Source organism: Paramisgurnus dabryanus, chromosome 3, assembly GCF_030506205.2.
Source record: "Paramisgurnus dabryanus chromosome 3, PD_genome_1.1, whole genome shotgun sequence".
NCBI classification, from domain to species: domain Eukaryota; kingdom Metazoa; phylum Chordata; class Actinopteri; order Cypriniformes; family Cobitidae; genus Paramisgurnus; species Paramisgurnus dabryanus.
In genome coordinates this window covers 80,495-104,552 of record NC_133339.1, presented here as the reverse complement: position 1 = coordinate 104,552, position 24,058 = coordinate 80,495, and the positions used below count along the sequence as shown (strand labels likewise).

The following is a 24,058-nucleotide window of genomic DNA, read 5'->3' as shown; positions in this document are numbered from 1 at the left end:
ATTTAGTCTTTGATAGCTCCTAAAGGCTTCATGTATGAAAACAGCACCATGTCAGCCTAGAACATACAGAACCGGTCTACGGAAGCGATCTACTATGTTTTCAGGAATACAGAAGTAAGTTGCGCATATACCCTATAGGCACTCGTTCAGTGTCTTGCAAAATAGTGTTTCACAACAAAATGTATTATGAGTAAAAATACTTACCTTGTACTGTCACTGTTACTGGTTTACTGGGTTTTGTGTAATACATGTTACCATATGGTGACTTTTCAATTCTGGCTCGGCACAAGTACTGTCCTCCATCAGAGACTTGCACAGATTTGATTGTTTTAGTTCCTGTAGATTCAGTGGATTCATGATTTAAAGGTGTGGTAAAGACAAACTCCGATACAGGGGACAGACAGTGGACCTCACAGCTCAGTGTAACTGTGTCTCCATTAAACACGGACGTCTGTGGCTGCACAGTCAGAGTTGGTTTTATAGCTGTCAATATAAAATTATTGTGAGCTGTGAAAGTGTTTCAAGAAGACTTTGTTGTTCTGGTAAAGCATTGATGCAGTTCATTTTACAGACAATCCCCCTAACTGTGCTTTCACACCGCCACCGGCGAGAGCGTCAATAAAAGCTCTGACTGCCCTGCCAACGACGCTTTAGAAAAGGTGTGGTGGACGCTCTGACGCTCAAATACATTCTCTGAACTCCCCTCAAACGGAGGTTTCCGCCTTCCTATTGGTTTCCGCCGAATGTTTCCGCCTAAAGATTGGTTGCTGCCGAACCGTGTCATAGCTCATTACCATAAAGTTGAACTGATTTCAACTCTCCTCGACGCTCACGCCGTACATGACGCATTATTAAGATACGAACAGAAAATACACACTCTAAAAAAAACAAACGGTGCTATATAGCACCAAAACTGTTGCTTTGGATCGTAATCATAGAAGAACCGTTTTTAGTGCCATATAGCACCGGTAAAGCACCAGTGAGACACCTGTGTAGAACCATATAGGGGCCATATAGCACCACTATAGCACCACATATGGTTCTACAAAGCACTATTATGGTTCTACACAGGTGCTTCACTGGTGCTTCACCGGTGCTATATGGCACTAAAAACGGTTCTTCTATGATTACGATCCAAAGCAACAGTTTTCGTGCTATATAGCACCGTTTGTTTTTTTAGAGTGCAGGAAATATGTACAACAAATAATTTTTTTAAATTTTCTAGACTAAATGTCTTCTTTAGGCATCATCTGTGTTTAGTGTGACTTCTCTTGCCACTAAACACAATCGTTTTTGAGCAGATTAAAGTAAAAAGAGTAATTTCTTTTAAAATTAGAATTTAATTTAGGTTTAAGAGATCCTGGAGTTTCTTGCTATTCGCTCTAAAAACAAATGGTGCTATATAGCACCAAAAGTGGTTCTTTGCTCGTAATCATAGAAGAACCGTTTTTAGTGCCATATAGCACCGGTGAAGCACCTGTGTAGAACCATATAGTGCTATGTAGAACCAAATGTGGTGCTATATGGCCCCTATATGGTTCTACACAGGTGCTTCACCGGTTCTTCACCGGTGCTATATGGCACTAAAAACGGTTCTTCTATGGTTACGATTCAAATCAACAGTTTTGGTGCTATATAGCACCGTTTGTTTTTTTAGAGTGTTGCTCAAGTGGAAGGGGAGTTTAAAACTTTCTCAAATACACATTTCCTGTATTATCTGGATGTATTCTATTAAAGAGACTGAAAAACCATTATATATGATTGCTATAACATTGCAAAAACAACAAATCTAATTGTGGCACAGTACTGTATTTCTAATAAAAATACAGAGGGCATCTTTTTATTTGGCACTGTAATGTACTGAAAATGTTTTCTATTTTATCCAAAGCAATAAAATATGTGATGTAATGAATGAATCAAATTGAATTACCTGCAGTATGAGAGTAAATGTTTGAAATCAGCACTGTAAAGAAGAAAGAGAAAAACTTATTACAGTTTAAACATACAGCTGATAAACCATCTGTATGAAAATACATCAATTTATAAATCATACTGTTTATGCATATGTTAATATCACTAGTGTTGTGCAGCAGCCTAACAAACTAAACGCAACACTTCAATCCTAAAGATGCATTTGGTCATTTATGGTCTTATGATGGTTCATATCTGCTGCAGATTATTTTGACATATCAATCGAAAAGAAAAGACAGCTGTACAAAACTAAATCAGAGGACTGATTCAACACTCACACAGCATCAGAAACACAAAACTAAACAAACACACTGATGTCCCTCATTCACCTACAGAACAACAGATTAATTTCTGTTTAACAAACACACAACACTATTTGTACACTTACTGTCTCACACAAACATATTTATTTACTTATATATCATAAAGGTTTAAATAGCAAGAAAGCAGCATTAATAGTTTTTGTAAAAATGCATCAGTAGTAAATTTGATTCTGTAGACAATGTGACAGTAATTGATGTGAAGCCAAATTCATAGAGAGAAGATAATACTCACAGAGAACTAGAGGAAGAGAAAGCAACTCCATACTGATCTACTGATGACTGACAATTTTCTGACATCTGATGTTTTATAGCTTGCAAAGACATGACGTCATACAGTGTATGAAAGAAATGAAAGAAATATATTTATATATATGATAACTCAGAATTTCTACAGATTCCCAGATTATCAGTTTCCCCTTTTACACTGCTAATATTTCACCAGGGGTTGAGTTAACTCTGGGAACTCCTAATCTGACATTTCACACTGTACATAACTAAACCCTTGGGTAACTTTCTAACTGACATATTTGTGGTGTCATGAATTGATAAATATGCTGCTGCTTTTAATGTGTGAAGAATAAGTAAAAATTATAAAAAATACTTTTAAGTCTAAAAATACTGATATAAAAAATCTCATAAATCTCAAACTGTGTTCTATACTCATAAGAACCTTTAACACCCGAAGAACCTTTCGCTAGACCCCTTTTACCCCCCTAACTATGACTGAGATTATTTAGTATAGCAGTCATAAAATGACTGGTTTCTTCAAATAAAAATATTCTTGTAAAGATAAGTTACAGTATTAATCATTGCTATTATTGTATAATGTAGAAAATATTTCTCTGTTGTCATTATTACCAAATGTTATGCCATTTATGCCTTCAAACATGTTAATAATGTTAGGTATGATGAAGATTACACTTGTATATATGGGTTGCCCACCGTTCTGTATAATACGCAATCGTCCCGTATTTGACACATAAAATTCTTGTTCCGTATTGAACTGATACGGAATGCACTTTTTTCCGTGTTTTTTTTTTTTTTAAATCAATTCAGTGCAAATACATGACAGACACATAGCTTCTATGTCAGACGATGAAAGAAGACCACACCATTTGTATAAGAAAACTTGACGACAAGTGACAACAGCGGGAAATGTAAAAATGACTGCATCCGAGCAGCCGGCGAAAAAGAAACGAGCACCAAAATATAGAATTGAATGGGAAAATGACTACCCGTGGCTGCAATGCGTGAGGGACAATGAATACAAGTCCAATTGTACCATTGGCCGTCACGTTTTTTCTGTTTGTCACGGCGGAGTGTGTGATATTAAGCAGCACGCATCAGGAGACAAGAGGAGCGAGAGGCTGCGGGCACAGGAGGGAGCAATGTCAAGGTTCCTTGTCCATCAGACGTCTCCAGAGGCTCATATGGTATGTAATTATGTGGATTTTTAAAACTCAAATATAGTTGATAAGAAAGTAATTATATTAAAAGAGATATTACAGGTTTAGCCTAACATTTCACATATATCTCCCCAGTGTTCCCCCACTGTTCCTGTGTCCCACTCCCTCCTGTCACATCTGGTTCAGTCTTGTATACTGATTAGGCCTACTTTGCTCTTCTATAAATATTTAGGCCTAAGAAGTTGTATGAAATATATGTATCTAAATGTATCAATTAGTTTCCACTATTTTCACCAGAAGTGTTTATTTCAGGGTTTTTTTCATAATTCTCTTCCGTGGGGGCATGTCACCAGACCCAAGCAACCCCCTCCCCACCCCCCAAATAGGGGCCCAACGCGCTTTCTGTTCCTTATTTCCATTTCAGAAGTTGGCAACCCTAGTTGCACACTTCTTGCACACAGCAGGCTTTCAAAAAGTCAGCAAAAAATGGGGGCCCTGTGCCCCAGTAGAGCTTTATGTCTAGCAACACCACTGCTGTAGATTTTCAAATTGTAAGAAAAAAAGGGGTTTATAAGAAACTTTCACTGAAATGTTGTTCGTGAAACCACACTAAAAAAATGATTCATTCAATTTACTAAATTTTTTAGGGTAAGTGGTTGCAATCAACTTATTTAAGCTACATTTAAACAAAAAAAGTATTAAAATGAAATAAAAAAACTTTTGTTTAAATGTAGCTTTAATAAATAGATTGCATCCACTTACCTTAAATCAATTGAGTAAATTGAATGAATTATTTTTTTCAGTGCAAAATTTTTCTTTTGCGTCACTGTGAAAAACATTTTAAGCAACTTTTGTTTTTTAGAGTGTATACTATTCATCAGATATTACTGTTCTTTGTCTTCGCTAACCACCTCGACCTATCTATCCATTGTAGGGCCTCACAAACCATGCTCTCTGAACTGGCTTACTGTATTTGTTCCCTCATATCATTAGCCACAAGTGTGATCAATTTTGAGTTGTTGTGTTCAAGTGGTGACACTTGAAGTTGTGTCTAAACAGGTGAAAAGTGCTTATGGTTTTGCCAAAAGAGTGACTGATTCAATCGGTGGGTTCAGGCAACTGAGCATTTGGTTCAGACAATAGGGTTTAGTGTTTTAGCAATTGAGAAAAACTGTAAACTTCAACAGAGGACCCTTCTTAACGGAAGTAACGCTTTGCAATGGAGCGTGGCCAGACTCTCTGTACAAATAAAATGAATGTACGAGAGTCTGGTTGGACCAGGCTAGTGCAGCACATGAATGAATAAAAATGTGCTAATGCATACATTGATTGTGTCTTTTTTGGTTTTTGAGCTGAAGAACCACAAGCAACTGACCAGTTTTGGATATATTGTTTTGAATTTATTGCACCAGTGTGTAATACTATGTTGTAGTGTGTGTGTGTGTTTGAAAGCTTGTGTGTGATGTCTGAGGGATAAGTTTGGTTTTTCAGTAAGAGTGAATGGTTTTGAGTGTAGAGCTTTATTTTGACCTGAAAATATGATGTTTGGAGTATTGTGTGAGGCGTTATAAAATTGTGTTTACTGTTTTGAGAATATGAGGCATAGTTTCAAGAAATGTGTTTAAGCAACTGAGAAAAACTGTAATATCTGATGAGGATCATTTTACACGCTAACTAGTCTATAAATGGTAAATGTGGTTTAAGTGAAGGACATTTAAGGAAGACGTTAAGAAATATGACTTACTGTCACACGCATCACAGATACTGCTGCTAAGTACTATGACATTTTTTATTCTTCAAATTCACTGAAAAAAATGATTCATTCAATTTACTAAATTTGTTTAAGGTAAGTGGTTGCAATCAATTTATTTAAGCTATTTAAACAAAGCTTTTTGTTATGTTTTGTTTTACTATTTTTTTAATGTAGCTTAAATAAATTGATTGCGACCACTTACCTTAAAAAAATTTAGTAAATTGAATGATTCTTTTTTTTTCAGTATAACCATCCAAGAACTGTTTCTTTCATATCTTTTTATATCTAAAGAACCCTTTTATCACCACAAAGAACCTTTATTAAAACATAAAGGTTCTTAAGATAAAGTATCTTTATGGAACCATTTAGCCCAGGGGTGTCAAACTCATTTTAGGTTGAGGGCCAGGTGGTAAATGTTAGGAATCACACAACACAGGAATCCCAGCGCAGAGGTTTTTAATCAAAAATGTATAATAGAGAACACTCAATGTCATCAGATGAAAATGTATATAAGAGAAAACACTTGGTGAATATGTATAATAGATAACTCTCAGTGTCCGTGTGTGTGTGATGAATAGATGGAGAGAGAAACACTAGCGAGGCGGACCACAGCGATCTCCTCTGGATAGTCTCAATGTGGGAAACACAGCCGGGCTGTAGGACATCCACAGAACTGTAAACACAGAGATGTAATCCTGGCGGGCAAACAGAGAGATTCCTGGCGGGCAGAGAGAGAGAGAGGCGGTCAGAGTCTTCAGCAGAGTCTGTGCTGGACAGCGCACAGCGGCAGTCCGAGTCTTACGCAGAATTACACGCCCGAGAGCGCACTGCAGCTGGACAGCGCTAGATGTAGACAGGCGCTCGGAGCATCCACAGACAGAGTGTACACAGAGGCTTGACGGTAGACACACCACTCGGGAGAGACTGACAGCGGGGCGGGGATCTACAGGGCAAAGGCAGCAGAGAGCACGGTGAATAATCCAAAAATGGAAGCTTGACAAGACAAGAGCTAGACAAGACAAGAACTAGACAAGACAAGAACTAGACAAGACAAGAACTAGACAAGACAAGAACTAGACAGAGCTAGCAGGCACGAACACACTAAGACGAACTTGCAAAGAACAGAGGAAACAAGGGGAATTTAAATCAAACCGGATGGGCAAATAATAAGGATCAGGTGTGGGACGCCGGTGAGAAGAGTCGGAGATAATGAGGTCACCAGGTGGAAGGCGCGCACGTGTGGAGCTGTCAAAACACAAACACAACACAACACATGGTGAAACAAAGACAAAGCAGCCAATAAGACCGAAATCATGACAGTAAATAACATCACCATTTAAGGGCTGAATAACTTTTTCAAAAATTTGTGTGCTGATATTTATGTTAATATTAACTAAACAAACTACAAATGAATTCACAAGAAAACTAAAAAACACACGGCTCGGTGAAAACTACATTTCATAAATCATACTTTAAATCTGTAGAAACCCACTGGTCTTAGGTTGAAAACCCTTAATTTACCAGAAGTTCTGTCAGATGGTTTGTGAAGACATAACGGGGGGGGGGGGGGGGGGATTTTATAGACTTGTTATAGTTTCTTATTCAAAAGTGACACCCATAGATTCAGGCCCACCCAGACTTAATCCATGCCCACCCATATGTCACGTTCTGCATCCGCCACTGCCCCAAAGTTGTCCAGAGAAGAAAGCTACTTTAACATGTTACAAAAAAGATAAATATATAATGCAAATTAATACAATATAATACAATTTAGTGGTATTATTTCACTGTTAGTCATGTTATCATTTGTTTAAAATAATAAACTGAGTTCGTTTTGTGTGTGTCATGTTTGTGTGTCTGGGGTGCACCCCTAATGAGTGTCTATGTAGGTTAGTAAAAAGGGTAAAAACATGTGACCTGAGGCTGAGCTCTAATTGGCTGGTTTCGGATACGCCCTGGGGCGCAGGACTGTGCGCCCCAAACCCTCCCACTTATGTTGTAAGTAAATCAGAATAGTTTTTATGTCTTTGACCTCATGTGATTGTCTGGTCAGTACTTGGATGGGAGACCACCTGGGAAAGCCAGGTTGCTGCTGGTAGTGGTGTTAGTGAGACCAGCAGGGGGGTGCTCACCCTGTGGTCTGTGTGGGTCCTAACACCCCAGTATAGTGATGGGGACACTATACTGTCAAAAAGCACCGTCTTTCGGATGAGACGTTAAACCGAGGTCCTGACTCGCTGTGGTCATTAAAAATCCCAGGATGTCATTTGAAAAAGAGTAGGGGTGTGCCCCGGCATCCTGGACAAACTTGCCCATTGGCCTACTTAACATACCCTCATATACGAATTGGCTATATCACTCGGTCTCCTCTCCACTAATAAGCTGGTGTGTGGTGGGCGTTCTGGCGCAATATGGCTGCCGTCGCATCATCCAGGTGGATGCTGCACATTGGTGGTGGTCGAGGAGATTCCCCCATTCATATGTAAAGCGCTTTGAGGTCTGTAGGGAAAGCGCTATATAAATGTAAACAAATTAATTAATGTGATTGGATCGTTTTCAGAGTCTCATAACCGCGCTGCAGATTGCCATGTAACTGCTAGAGACAGTACTAATCAGTGAAAGCAAGTGAAATACCTTGAGATGAAAGAAATATGGTTTTATGCTTACAAAATCACCCTTTACAAGACGTTCAGTTGAAAAATAAATAAAGGATTAAGGAGCTTGGACCAGACTGAGCAGCAGGAAATCATGGTCGAGTTTACATGCTTTTCCAGGACTTATGGCAAACGGAGTTGGCTGACGTTAGCTGGATGCTATGTAAGTCAAATTCCTATTATTATTTCCCTGTTTGCTGTTTATAAGAGCTCCCTTTGCGTGGACATGATGTTCAGATAATCCGGTATTTTCCGTGGCTTGGTCAAATTTGTTACAACACTGGTCTTTGATTAGGCAACTTTACTGTGTGTGTGTGTGTGTGTGTGTGTGTGTGTGTGCGTGTGCGTGTGTGTGTGTGTGTGTGTGTGTGTGTGTGCGTGCGTCAGATCGCGTGAACTGCAGCGTAAAAGAGCATGCAATCTATTCCCAAAACAGAAGTAAAACTGCGTTGTCTTTCTGAGGTAAAAACACAAAATCTAATGACAAGAGTCTGCATTTATCTGCCTTCATGCGTTTATTACACAAAATGGTTTCAGATACACACTCAGTGTTTAATTCAATTCAGATTTTTACACGCCTGTTGCTATTTTAATCGCAATAGTATTTTATGATTTGCCTGTTCAGCACAAAGTTTGTGTGTTTTATTGCCTCAGCGGTCTGTCACTGCGAGAAAAAAATAATTCATTCATCTGCTTCATGTGATGTTAAACATGTAAAGTGATCCACAGTCTCTGTTCTCTTCACAAATAAACAAACACATTTGAACTTGAATGCTCGTCTTGTAAGTTCATGATTAGAAATGAACAGGTGAACGAAAACAATTCTTATCATTAAAACATGAAATGACGGATAATTGACTGTCAGGATTTTCAAATGAAATAGTCAAACGCAAACTCTGGTGTGTTTGTGTGTGTGTGATTGATTACCATGAATAGTTCATTAATGATAAAACCACATTATACTCAGATTTACACATTCATAGTAAATTAATTTCATCATTTAGTTGACTTCAACAGTAACGTTTTCAGCATTTTAGCTAAGCAGTAAATATATTTATCACCTGATAAACGGCTATTTACAGACCTGCATTACCACAGTAAAAGTTTAATTTCAAGTTTGTATGCCCCCCCCCCAAAATTTTTTAGCACCATCCGCCACTGATCACGTCACATGCTCATTTTAATAGCTTATAATAAACAAAAATGCCCGCACGTCATCCAAACAAGATATATCATTCAGCTCCTCAAAACGTGGTTTTTAAATGCATATTAACAATCACGATGAGAAATGTCTGAAAACTGGATTAAAGCAGAGATCAGGGAGCTGGTCAAATATCCACTCTGAAGCGGATATCATTCACCAGCATAGAACGGCGCGTCACACACTCCTTTATAGTCTTATTATAAACAAAAATGCATGCGAGTGGTTTCTGGAGAGAGAAATAATAAATAATATGCAAACTTAAGACGCTGCGTAGAAGAGAGGGCGGGACTTTCCACAGGTCACGTGTCTTTCCGGGACCTTGCAGTTTCCGGCAAATCATTGGCAGTGTGAATGAACAAAAAAACAAATGATCCCGGAAAAATCCAGTGTGCATTTTCCGTGTATTTTCCTGAATGTCTATGTGAAAAGGGCTTTAGTTTTGGTAAACCAATCCCTGCAAGCATGTGAAAAAATAGTTTATTGAAATTTGGTTTCCCCTGTGATGTCAGAAGGGGATAATATCGCCCCTTAATCTGCACTATCCAACCACGGCACTGCCATTTAGTGCAGAGATCAACTCTTTTGCATTTAACAGGACACGCTCAAAAACAGCACATTTTTGCTCACACCTACAAAGTGGCAATTAAAACATGTTATAATAAATTATCTATATCTTGTATTCTGAGCTAAAACTTCACATACATACTCTGTGGACATGTCTTGTGAAATGTCCCTTGTGAAAATAGCAGCTTCTGCTGCACATGGATTTGGCCATTGAGAAGTGACACACAATGTAAGTACAACAGCGGTCTACATGTATATGTTCATTTGTTACATGGGGAAATAAACTGTTGATTGTAAAAGTTTGGTTGAGTTTTGAACCATATAACAAAACATTAGAACAAAGCAAACATACAACAAAAGATCAGAATAATAATAACAAAATAACAAAACAATTAAACACACAAAACATGGAAACCAGAATGTGTGTGTGTGTGTGTGTGTGTGTGTGTGTGTGTGTGTGTGTGTGTGTGTGTGTGTGTGTGTGTGTGTGTGTGTGTGTGTGTGTGTGTGTGTGTGTGTACCTGGTAATTATCACGTTGTGGGGACCAATTGTCCCCACAAAGATAGGAATACCAGTGTTTTTGTGACCTTGTGGGGACATTTTGATGTCCCCATGAGGAAACAAGCTTATAAATCAAACAAGATGATGTTTATTGAAAATCTAAGGTACAAGAAAGGTTTTTGTGATGGTTGGGGTTAGGGAATGGGGCAGGTAAGGGGAATAGAATATACAGTTTGTATGGTATAAAATGCATTACGTCTATGGAATGTCCCCACAAAACATGGAAACCAGAATGTGTGTGTGTGTTGTAATGGTACTGCAGATGTTGTATTTAGTCCCTCTTCTCTTTCCATACCTCAGCAGTTTTGAGCGTCTCTGCTGTGAGTATGTATGATTTTTAGCACTCCAACGAATTAATTGTGAAAATAATGTTAGATATATATATAAAACATGACCCTTCTCAGAGGGGCACAGATTTGAACAAATTAGTACAAAGGTTACCTAAGAAGAGCTACCTAATGGCCTAATGGTAGAGAGCTTATAACCTGAGGGTTGGCGGTTTGAGTCTCACCACCAGCAATTTGCAGCTGTGGTGTTCTTGAGCAAAGCATCTTTACCCACAATTGCTTCCTGGGTGCTGCAATAATAGCTGGTTTACTTGACAGAAAGTAAAACTACGTCATTATGTCAAATACATCAAAGTAGAAATGAGTACAAAATAAAATACATAAATAAAAGAAATAACAAATAACAGATAATATTAGATATTAAAAGATTACATGCATCTTAGTCGCGTCCGCATTCATGATGAGAGCTTACGCAGCCTACGGAGGCTACTCTGCTGCTGCTCTGTGCCCTCTGAATTTGTCATACGTCACTAAGAAAAGTGCGTACACTACGCTAATACTCTCTCCTGAATGCGGACGCGACTAAGATGGCGGCGCTACCGGAAGGTATTTATTTTCGTTAATAAAGTTTTAAATATGGATATTTCTACAACAACACCGCACGGATTACCCTCAGAAGACCTTTGTTTATCATCCTAGAGCCGTTTGGATTTAATTTGTGAAGGATGGATGCACTTTTTTTGGACTTGAAGGTCGTGGACTATGGGTGGACCCCGTAACATTACATTTAATCAACTGAAAGATCTAAAACATTTTCTAAAATATCCGAAAATGTGTTTGTCTGAAAAACGATGGACATATGCAACTCGGACAGCTTGGGGGTGAGTAAATCATGGGTTTAATATCATTTTTGGCCGAACTATCCCTTTAACCGACCGCATATTTGAACTTTAATACAGGCCAATTCACACTGGTCAAACAACTGCCAACTTCAACAGACTCCAACAGACACCAGCATTCTAAAGTCTCATTTACTTTGATCCAACAACGGCCAACAGGGGTTTCACACTGACCCCAGCAGACTCCAACAGACACGTCTGAACAACTCTTACAATGAATTTTGTGACCAAATAACAGTAATATTATGAGCATTTTGCTGTCAGGAAACATAGCTGTCATAAGTCTACATATTTACCAGATTTGTCTTAATTAGTTAAGTCAACACTAGCCATTCTGAATGTTGACTGGATTTGAAAATAACCATTATTTTATTGTTTTAAAAATAGATTTATGCAAACTTAAAATAATATGTCTTCTCAACTAAGCCCAAACAAGAATATTGGGTTAACTTATATATTTTTGCTCGCCCAACATTTCATTTTGTGTTGGTGTTTTAGGGCTTTTACACCCGGCGCAATGCAGCGCAATACACCACGCAAGTGTCTTTTGCTAGTTTCCACCCTGCGCAATTATCATTTTCACGTTTAGCGCCACGTTGTTTAAATAGCAAATGCATTTACGCCCCCTTTTGCACCTCTGGGCGTTCTTGTCTGAAAATGAGGTGTGTTCAGGCGCATTGTTGGTGCGTTGCTATTTTGAGGTAACTAAAATAGACAACGCCATTGACCAACAAAAACCTGGTCTAAAGTCAATGGCGCAATATGTTTTTTGTTATTTAAATAGCGCATTAGTAATATGCGCCTATAAACGAGACGACAACGTGGGTTTGCTTATCACAAACATGAACGCACAGCAGCACAAAAATGCTTTTAAATATGAAAGATTAAAGGATTGAAATGTAAAAGATTATTATTGAGTCTCTTGGACATAAATGAGGACTAATTATGAGACGTTAGAAGGCGCAAAGAGCTGCTTCACCTGTAGCCTGGTAAGTAAATAAATGCTTTGCTTTAAACAAATGCATCTGTTTTTAAATGTTTTTTTTTTAATGCTACCTCACAGATTTATTGTATATGATGACTCTGTACCTGCGGATATGGTGAGATGAGAAACATTTTTAAGTAATGCTTAAAAAAAACTGACGCTGTCCAAGTGCTGAAACATGTAAAGAGCCGTTTGTAAATGCATCATCTCCTGTTTGTTACAAATAAAGTATTTTTAGAGTACAAACCTTATCTTACATACTTGTAAATTATTTTTTGATGATATTGGATAGCCATACATTTAAAGCAATTAAAAGACTGCTTTTTTACTCCCATGACTAAAAGAAAACGGGTTTTAAAGGTTTTAATAAAAATAACAATTTCAATACAAGTGAAAAACAACACAATTATTTAACATTCATCTTAAACTGGGGGTCTTCTTCATCTGCTTAGTTTTTCAGTTTACAAAGTCCGTCATCTAAATAGGGATTAGACATAGCGCCAGAGCAACTGGTTTTTAAAGAGGATGAGAGCTGAGGCTCTTATTGGTTTATTGCACGTTACGCCCAAAATACTCCCATTACTCATTAAAAAAATAAGAACAACCCTTTTTGACCATGCGCTCAAACCATTTTTCCTGTCGTTAAATTAGCAAAAGTGAGCCCATTTAGACGTTGTGCTGTGCGCTTTAGACAATGCGCTTAGATCGTTAAAATAGAGCCCATTATGTTTAAAAGTTCTTAGAACATAAATGTTTTTTAGATGTTGTATGAACGTTATTGATTGGTTATAAGAGCATTAATATAAAAACAAACTGAACCTTTCTGAAAACGTTTTGAATAATGTTCTAAGAATGTTTTTAAAAACTTTATTAAAACGTTACCATTATATTAATGTTTTAAGAACTTTTTCCTAACGTTAATAATAGGTTATAAAACACTGTTTAAAAGTTCTTAGAATGTTAAAAATTTCCATTTGCCCACCTTGTAAGAACATTTCCAGTCTTGTTATAAAAATGTTATAAGAACATTATTCAAAACATTATAAAAAGAACATTCAAATTCACTAATATAAACAATGTTTATCTAATATTTTAAAAACAACATTCCTTTCACTTAAACATTCCTTATGTTTTTGTATGTAAATGTTATTGTAATATTGGTCTAAAAATACAATCTAGAAATTATAAAAAAGAAAGCTAAAATATTTGTTAGGGTGGGGGAAAACAGGCAAATGGATCCCAGTGCGGATAACAGAAAAATGTTTATTTAACAGATAAGGAATGTAAACAGACAATGGCACGTCTGGGCGCAAAGGCCACTCCGAGGCAGACGGCTAGGGCGAGGAGCACACACAGACACTGGGGAGACAAGCCACACACGTTCGGGCTCCGGCCAGACAAACGAACGGTGGGAGAGAGTATAGTACAACAGTTAATTAATTCCACAACACCACAAAATGTTCCACTGCTTACTGACGGGGTAAATGATCCTCTGAGGGGAGACAGGGTGAGATGAACCAATGCCGCGGTGAATACACCAGCCAAGCTGGGCCGCGGCTGCAGACCCTGAATGGGTACGCTGGACAGCGCCCAACCAACTGGCAGTCGGAGCTGAGGAGGAGAGCAGAGCAGTGGACAACTTGGCAGATAGCACTGCAGTCCTTAAACAGGAAGATGGAGAATTCAGTCTCTATAACAGTCAGCGATCACCGAAACAGTATCTAGAGAATGATTCCTGGGCAGCAGAGAGCACAGAATAAGGAAAACAATAAATGAACAAAATAGACGTATCAAAAGCACACAACAAGACAGGACTAGAAACTAGCAAAGCTAGTGGCTGGCGAGTACATACACAGTACTGACATTGACAAACGAACTTGCAAAGACACACTAGACACACAGGGATAAAATACACAGATCAGACGAGAGGATAACAAGCAACAGGTGAGGAAGACGAGAGGAGGCAATCACACTGAACAGGAACACCTGTGAGGGAAGCACACGTGAACCTGTAAAACACATACAAACACAAGACAACCACAGTACCAACAAGACAAAACCATAAATATATTTATATATATACATATATATATATATAAACATATATAAATATATACAAATATATATATGCATGAACAGAACACTAGACTAAATAAGACATAAAAACAAAGACTGGAAAATGCAAGGGAGCGGGGAAAAATAACACACAATGACAAGAGAATACAAGGGAGCAGGGAAAAGTCACAAGACACGGGAAAAACGTGGTCTGATGTGACAATACCAAAACCACGTTCTCCCACAAAAAACATTGTACTGTCAGGACCCTGCCATACACAACTAGATATAATTACCAAACCAGATTATGGCAGAGTCCTCACAATATTATTCACAGTAGCCTTACCACCCCTTCAATTTGAGTCAAGACTGGAACATTGAAATATAAAAATAAAATGTGTCATAAGTAGCACAGCTATATTTGTAGCAATAGCCAACAATACTTAGTTAATTTTTTATTTTTTTTATTTTATGCCAAAAAAATCATTTAGATATTAGCTAAAGATCACGTTTCATGAAGATAATTACCTTAATTATCAAAACTTAATATTTTATAACTAATATGCATACGGACTTAATTCAGACAACTTTAAAAGCGAATTCACAGTATGATATTAGGACATATTTACAAACAAACCCAACAAAAAACAACACTGGTGTGCATCTTGAGACAAAACAATGGCACTTGTATATGTTGAGGTATGTCAGTACAAAGGTTTTTTTCAAATTATGGTAGGTCAAACATGTATTTTAGCCTGGAATCAAGATAATTCCTGTCCGTTTAACTGCTCTATTGTTTTCCCATATCAGATGTAGGGTTTTTAAGGTTAGTTGTGATTTTGAAGTGTAGATGGATCCTCCCATTGTGTTTCATTATCACAGTTCAGGGGCATATGATATCATCCTCACAGTTGTCCACTGTATCACTGTAGCTTCGATATATCTGTGAAAATAATATAACCATAAACAAATTTTTATATTAGAACTTAAAATAGACTTACATCATGAGAAATATATAAATGTCACCTATACCTAAACAGAACAATGTGTGAGATAGAGATATACACACAACCTCTAACTTCAGTGTTAATGTGTCATTTAATAGGTCATTATCAATATCTGAATGAGAAATGTACTGACCTGCTACTATCTGAAAACTCTGTAACTTGCAGAAATAACATGAGCTACTGTAAGAATGTAATGTAACATAATATTTCATTGTACTATCGTAAACATGAAAAATTTAGGTGGGCAATGGAAATCATGCAAGATTTGTTGTATTTTGTTAAATAACATACTGATCTAAAGTGCATTCGTAGAACGAACTTACATGTACAGGTGGGAATGTTACTAGTATTTGTATGTTGTTTAGTATGTTGAATTAGTTTGCTTTATATCATTTGTAATAAACTGAGTGATTATTTCATGGTGGCAATTCTTGTTATACTTGTGTTCAGCTTCTGAGTTTTGTTTATGCTTTATTCTTGATTATTGTAAATACCCATGCAACTGGTTGATGCTTGCTAATGATAAGGTGAATCATACAAATGTTATAGTTGTATGTGATGATCTCACCAGTGATCCACAGTGGCTTTGTGTTACTGTACTCTGTGTGATAGACTGGATCTCCTCTCTCTGCTCTGCACATATAAACTCCTGTGTGCTTCACAGTCACTGAACTCACTGTATAGATTCCTTTAGATCCTTGAATGCTGTCTGACACAAGCTGATAGTCAACTTTCCCTGTAAAAAGTCAAAATATGGTATTTTGAAATAAAAAAATTGAGCAAAACGTAAAAGTCCATATTGTAAATAATGTCATGGCTGTAAGTATTGCAGGTTATATCATTGTTCAACCTATGCTTTTTCTGCATGCAGAACTAACAGGTGTCTCGCCTCCGAATGTCAAGACAAAATTTAGTCATGTGTCGTCTCAGAAAAAACTAACAATCGTTGAACTCAGTGGATTATCATTTTTAACTGCAGTTGCAGGATTACACCACTATGGTGGCGCTGTTTCAATATCAGCACAGTAAGGCGTTGACTAAACTTAAAGTTGTTTATAAAAATATATTTAAAAAAAAGATGGAATATTGTGGTATTTATAAATTACTTATCTGTGAGCTTCATTATTTTTTTCATAATCAAAAATGCTAATCTCTTCCCCTCCAACGATCCAATCAGTTATCAATTGACAAAATCAAGTCCCACCCTACCTATTTCAGAAGCTGTTTCACTTTTATATATGTCAAGACAAGGAAAATAAGACAATCGCTGCTTCCATGTGCACAGGTTTGCAACCTAATGGTGCTACACTTCTACAAGAGGGTGCCAGAACAACAATTACCCATAATACACTGCATCATTAGCAGCAAATAAGGTGCCCATTTTTTTACTGGTTTTATGAGTGTATAAACGGGTAGATGTAGATATGAAGCAGATTTTACCTGGGGAATGACTCTGTACAGTGAACCAGCTGAATGTCCAGCCTGTAGATGAACTTCTAACCTTACACATCAGAGTCACTGAATCTCCTTCAGTCAACCACTGCTGTGGAGAAACACTTAAAACTGGCTTGGGTTTATCTGAAAGTGATCAATCTCTCATGAATAACATGTTACACTTCATCTCTTCACACTAATAATGATGAACAAACATATAAACTCACCTGATGATACAGTCAGTGTAACAGCATCACTCATCTCAGTGTTGTGTTCACGTATCTTTCCTCTACAGGTGTATTTACCACTGTGATAGTATTGAATGTTGTTGATTTTACACTCTTGTGTGTCACAGTAGAACCGTCTATAACGGTTATATGGCTCTACAGTCCAGCTGTATGTCCATTCAGTGTCTCCTGTATCCTGTATGTCACATCTCAGAGTAACAGTTTCTCCTCTGAACAGCTGTTTGTCAGGTTTGACACACACTACAGGTTTTGGATTCTCTGTATAAACATAATTACCATCAAGTACAGAAGCGGTAAATCATACTGTAATCAAATATTCCAAATAATATTTTAAAAACTCAGATGCAAAACCATTTAAGTGTATCTGACATGTTTTCTTGTAATTAAGCATTTTTATTTGACTCTTTGGGTGTTTTCAGACCTGTAGATCGATTGGTTTGTTTTGACTACAATAGTCCAATTTCACACATAGTTTTTTCTGATAAATTGCAGTTTAAGTCTTATAATATGTGAACCGAACCTTTCTGGTATACCATTGCTCCCAATTAACCAGTAAGAGAGGTTGTATGATTACCATTAATTTACTGGTAAGCACCATTGAGTTTGCCATAGTTGTCGTCTCTCCAGAGGTTTGAGACGGATTGGGAAGAAAGGCGCAACAATAAGGTAAAATATTTGAATTTCTTTTAACAATAAACCATGAAAACCTGTCCTAGTACAAAAACCAGTAATTTACTGGTAAACGTCATTCAGGAAAACCATGAAAACCTATCCTAGTACAAAAAATAAGGGCATAAAAGGTGCTTTCAAAGAAATAATATTTTTGTTTATTCAAACTGATTTCATTCCAAACCTGCATGAATTTCTTTCCTCTGTGGAGAATAAAAAAAATCTTTTTATTCAATAAAAGTAAAATATATATCACATATATCAAGTATAATAACAGTAGCTTTTTGAAACCATTTAACATTCCACAAAGTCAGAAAGACACAAAAGTTTAGGTGACATCAGGGTCAGTAAATGATGACAGGACTGTCATTTTTGGATGAACTATACCTTTAAGCCCTAATCACAGTACAACCCATAGATTAGACGGTCATGTTAAATCTGGCGTCTAACCCTGACTGAAATCTATGGCATCTTAAATGTCATGTTGTCTCTCACCTTTAACATTTATCCACAGTCCATAACTGTAGTCTGTGTAATAGTCTGGTTTTCCTCTTCCAGCTCTACACCAGTACCGACCTCCATCTGAAACTTTAACACTGTGGATTGTGTAAGAGTTTGTTTCTGTTGTCGTCTTCTCAGTGTTTTGTGTGTTTTTGTACCAGTGAAACTTCCATCCAGTAGACCAATGATAAATGTGACACTTCAGAGTCACTGTGTTACCTGTCAGTACAGATCCTTCAGTATCTGATCTGAGTTTAGGTTTTGGTTTTGATCCTGCAGGAGAATAAAACACATTCAAATCCTGAGAATCCTCTGAGTTCCCTTTCAATACGGTTCACTTCGCATTGCGTCAGTTAGCTGACGCTATGGGGGAAACTCCTGTTTACTCCGTGACTGAAGCCTATTGGTTAACGTCTGTACAAAGTACAGACCAATGACGTTTGAACCCGCGCGCGGGATGCACACGTCCTTATATAAGCGCGGTTCAATCGTCAGGAGCTCATTATTTTCTCCTTCAGCGCGAACCTCTCGCTGCTCCAAAGAAAAAGAAGAAGCCTTACCTCGCCGTCGACAAAAGCCCTGCAGCGGAGTCCAGGCCAAGCGTCTTCCCCTGCCGTTTTCCGGCTGAGAACCGAAGATAGCAGAGTCCAGGTCTAGCGTCTTCCCCTGCCGCTTTCCGGCCGAGAACCGAAGATAGCCTTCGCTTGCCGTGGTACGAGCCCTGTGCAGCGGACACATGCCTGACGAGGTCTCCCCTGCGGCCGCCCGGTAAGATCAATATTTTTGATATAAAGCTATAAGCTAAAAGAGCAGGCGCTATTGTAATAGCGTCCAGCACAGCGGCTCGGTGAGCCTCTCTGCTATGAATTTCCTCCGAGCGCGTTACCGGTCTGGCACCTCCCACGCCGGGACCGCGCTTATATGCTTCGGTTGTCTTATCCATGTTTCGTGCTCCCCCTGCTGTTCCTCTCTCGCCGGGATGAACACACGGCGAGCCATGAGACTAGATGGATGCATAGACAAGCACACACAGACTAACGCCCCCTGTGTTCTGTCACACCGCAACCGTTCATGCTTACAGAGTCCCTTCGCTCCTCTCACATTCAGTGGCGAGATCTCTGGCACATATATTAATCCCCCAAGTGCATCGGGTGATACCGTTCATACGACGCATGGCTGTTCTGTCTGTGTTGCTGCTCCCCTCTGCCGTTCCTCTCTTGTTGAGATGAACAAGCGGGGAACCGTAGAACTGGATAGATGCATACGACAAGCAAACACGGGCGGTCTGCCCCTGTTCTCTGTCATAGCACAGCCACTCGTGCTCCACGCTCGCGGAGTCCCTCGCTCCTTTCCCCACAGTGGTGAGGTCTCTTAACGGCTTAGTTAGCACGCAGTATTACGGCTCGCTGCCTCTAAATGGAGCTGTCAAGTGTTCAACGATTACAGAGCTTCATGCCCCTCCCCTCCTGGAGCGGCGCGATCTCATTCGTCTGCTCGATAGGGCGGATTAGCCGCTATTGGAGCACCAAGAACACTCATTATAAGAGAGCTTCATGCCCCTCCCCTCCTGGAGCGGCACGATCTCATTCGTCTGCTCGATAAGGCGGACACGCCTCTATTGGAGCGCTAAAACACTTATTATAGAGCTTTACTGGCCTGAGCCTGTCTCACTTCGGAGAGCTCACTTTTCGTCTGCCCGGTCATTTCTCTCTGGTTTAGACGGAATCAGAGGCAGAACAAATTTGATTAAAATATACTGAGGCCCGAATACCTCCCTTTATTCAGTCCCGTCCTATATCAGTGCGCTGAATATTGGTACATTCTTATATACCCGTTTTTTCTGCCCTTTTAATAAACGGCAAAACCGCGGGCCTCACGGCAGACTTCCTCCCTGCGATGGGTTCAGTCTGACATTAAACCACCTAGACATACTGCTCTGCTCCGTGAGCCGTTCGGTCACCGTCACTACTGAGGCTTGTGCACCTGAACGACTGAGCTCTGGTCTCTGCAGCACAGCTGCATCAACAGAGAACGACACTGTCTGGGAGAAAAGGGGTTAAGTCGCGCTTTGGCTGGACTGCCCTGAAATGTTTTCTGTGTGCTGTTTATCCAAACATACTGTGTAATACCTCACTATAGTGGCGAACGGTATTTAATTCCTCTAAAAAGAGTAATTCCGTGCTTACTATACTGTGTATTGACACCCACGGTTGTACGGTGTCTCTAAACACTTTATCGCCTTACTGACAAGCAATCAGTAATACGCACACACGGCCCGCTGTCCATAATTCTATCGACGCTTGCCGAAAAAACCCCGGTTTGGCCATATACTGTGTACTGACACCCCACGACTGTACGGTGTCTCTAACACCTTTGTAACAAATTCGCTCGCAGCCCACCTCAGTTTCTTCGCTACGATGCTGATGGCGCAAACGAGCACGGTCTTACGGCTGTTATTCTCTCTTCCTAGAGAGACGACAGCCTCAGACTTTTGCATGGCTCCAAGCGTTTGAATCGCGCCCTCTCCGGACGGCCACTCAAAGGCTTACAGCCAAGCGGTTTATGACGTTTTTCGGCCATATAGCTGATTTATATTAGCGGATCCGAAGACGCTCACACCTCCGCTCCAATACTCGGAGATATTAAGGGTAATATCAACCTCAAGTGAGCTTGCTACCCGCCACAATCAGTTTTAAAGCTCAAAGCGCGCGCACAGTCAGACGCGCGCGGCATCTCGTTTAAGACGGGCACACGTACCCCTCTAACGAGCCTCAGAAAGCTGAATATCGTGGCATTCTGTTCATAAGTCCACTTCAGTTTGACTAAGCAAAGGTCCCGCCCCGAGCTGACGACGCTTATGCTTAAGTTACACACGGCTGCATGAAGTGCTGTCGTTACGAGCTAGCCCAGAATCTGCTGTGGGTTGAACACGCTTTACGACGGCAATCAGCCTTCGGCGCGTGGAACGCCCATTTGTCTCATATCAATCACCTTGTACTGTAAATACGGTACATTAAGGGGATGATTTAGCACTGCAGCACTCTCGACCGTGTTATTGTGATAATGCGGTCGGGCAAATTACGGTGGTTTCATTATTTACCGAACCAGACTGAGATCTCGCCCCCTGTACAAGCTGACGAGTCATCTCCTTTATAAACTCATTGCATCGCTTTATAAGCTATGTTCAATCAGAGTGATACGCATCTCATGCTTCAAACTACCAAGATTCAAAATATTAACCCATTACGATGGGCGTGCGGAGATGGCATCCGTGGGACACAACCTACATTATGTGCCTTATGACACATTGACACAAGCTGCTAGGACCCCTTTCGCGAGGCGTCCTTATGCAAAGTCTGATCCATTCTGTCTAGTGACATTGAAAGTCTAAACCCCCCGCGAATCGTGGGTGGAACACTTTTCTCCTCACTACAGAGGCACGGCGGCTCTCTCCCCTACCTATATCTATGTGGCCGTGATAACAGCGAACCACGCTTTTACGACCGACCATTCATTTAATTCACAAGCTTGTCATCTCTCAGATGCGGACGGCGGCGGTAACAGCGAACCATGCTTTTACGGCTGGCCATTCACTTTATTCATAAGCCTGTCATTTCTCAGATGCGGACGGTGCCCAAGGCACAGCACTCTGGAACTGTCCAAGGTCCTGTATGACAGATACGTCTGACGTACATCAGACGATCAGCTGTTCATCTGCGTCACAGATCACTCACTAGAGCACCTGTCAATACAGGTTATTTATGGATCGTTGACGTTATCACCTCCCGTGACAATTATGCTCACTTGTCTTAGAGCATGGGCATGGTCTTAGAGGTTTCTCATTTGACAATTGTGACACGGCCGGCTGGTCCCCGCCATCCACGTTGTCAGTTTACAGCTTCGACATCCCTGCTTCGCGCACCACTGAGGTTTGTTGCATTAAAGGTGCGCCCATTAGCTCACCTGTATGCACGATATGGTTTTTAATTATATGCGTCCACCGTGCGCTTAGAGAAGCTCACATGTGCACACTATAACATTTTGGTATACAATAAGATGCGCTTGGGAACGATCACCTGTATACACAGCTGTGTTATGCTTTGTGACACATACATTGTTGTTCATCTGTGTACGTTCATGGTGCGTTGGGTGCCCACCGTTACGTTCATCAATCATATCTGTACACATTCACGGCGCGTTCTGTGCACTGATTTATCTATACGTATTCACGGTGCACTGAAGGGTTCACCCGTGTGCGCACAATTTATTATCAGAACACATGACGGCGCGCTCGAGAATCTTGCCGGCCTGTGCATTATAACACTCTGATTCATCTATATGCATTCACGATGTATTCAAGTGTTCACCTGTGCCCGTGCAATTTATAGTCAATACACATTTACGGCGCGCTTGGAAAGCTCACCGATCTGTGCACTATAATACTACCTATATGCATCCCGATGCGCTCGAGGGCGCACCTGGGTTCACACTATTGTGGTATCTGTATAATCCCACGCTACGAACTGTTCTGCCGCATATTATAGTCAGATCGGCCGTTCGTGAGCTTCGCAGATCACTCACTACGTATGTCTGTTGCTAACAGTGGTTATTTAGATGGATCGTTGAAACCATCGCACTGGCTCACGCCCCTCTATGTCCTATATAGAGCCCACTCTGTGCGAGTTTGGCTTCTTCATGAACTTGGTCTACAGGGGTATCTATATTTAATATCTGCTACGCGGCCGGCTGGTCTTCGCCGTCTACGTTGTCAGATTGTACAGCTTAGACGTCCCTGCCCTACAAGCGCAGGTTCTCTCGGCTCAATCATGCACGCTTATGCGTTTTATGTGTACACCACGGTGCGCTCAGCGAGCTCACCAACGTGACTCTGAATTTACTTATCTCGCACAGCCGCGGCGCGCTCGGTACCTCGCCGTCTTGTGCTATGTTATGTGCCCCCGGTGCGTTTAAAACCCCACCGTGTGCGCGTCAACAATTTATATGGTGCTTACACATTTGCTTTAAAGCTGTGAATATGCCGGGTATAGGGCCACACGCAGTGTCACTCCGGTAAGTCTCCCACGGCGTGATGGGATTACGTTCCCCCATAGCGTCAGCTAACTGACGCAATGCGAAGTGAACTGTATCGAAAGGGAACGCTTAGGTTACTCACGTAACCCTGGTTACCTGAAATAACGGGAACGAAGCATTGCGTCTCTTGCCGTGCTACAAACGTCTACGCAGCGAGTGTTATTCGGCTGCGCGCTTCAGTCGAATAATAATGAGTTCCTGACGATTGAACCGCGCTTATATAAGGACGTGTGCACCCCGCGCGCGGGTTCAAACGTCATTGGTCTGTACTTTGTTCAGACGTTAACCAACAGGCTTCAGTCACGGAGTAAACAGGAGTTTCCCCCCATAGCGTCAGCTAACTGACGCAATGCTTCGTTCCCGTTATTTTCGTTCCCGTTAAATCATCTAATCCTTTCTTTCTTCCTCAACAGGCAATGTCTCTAAGAACTGTTGAAACTTTGTA

At 40.1% G+C, this 24,058-nt stretch overlaps 1 protein-coding gene across 1 annotated transcript in view; it reads right to left on the bottom strand.

Moving 5' to 3' along the window:
- The window catches only part of LOC135733712 (Fc receptor-like protein 5), a 92,300-nt gene that overhangs the window by 61,652 nt on the left and 6,590 nt on the right, over window positions 1-24,058 (bottom strand). The window contains exons 7-12 of the mRNA XM_073813721.1: window positions 18,517-18,795; window positions 17,332-17,610; window positions 17,111-17,248; window positions 16,239-16,406; window positions 14,082-14,269; window positions 205-457 (exon numbers count right to left, since the gene is read on the bottom strand). Coding sequence (XP_073669822.1) covers window positions 205-457; window positions 14,082-14,269; window positions 16,239-16,406; window positions 17,111-17,248; window positions 17,332-17,610; window positions 18,517-18,795 — 1,305 coding nt within the window. The remainder of the gene's footprint in view (window positions 1-204; window positions 458-14,081; window positions 14,270-16,238; window positions 16,407-17,110; window positions 17,249-17,331; window positions 17,611-18,516; window positions 18,796-24,058) is intronic.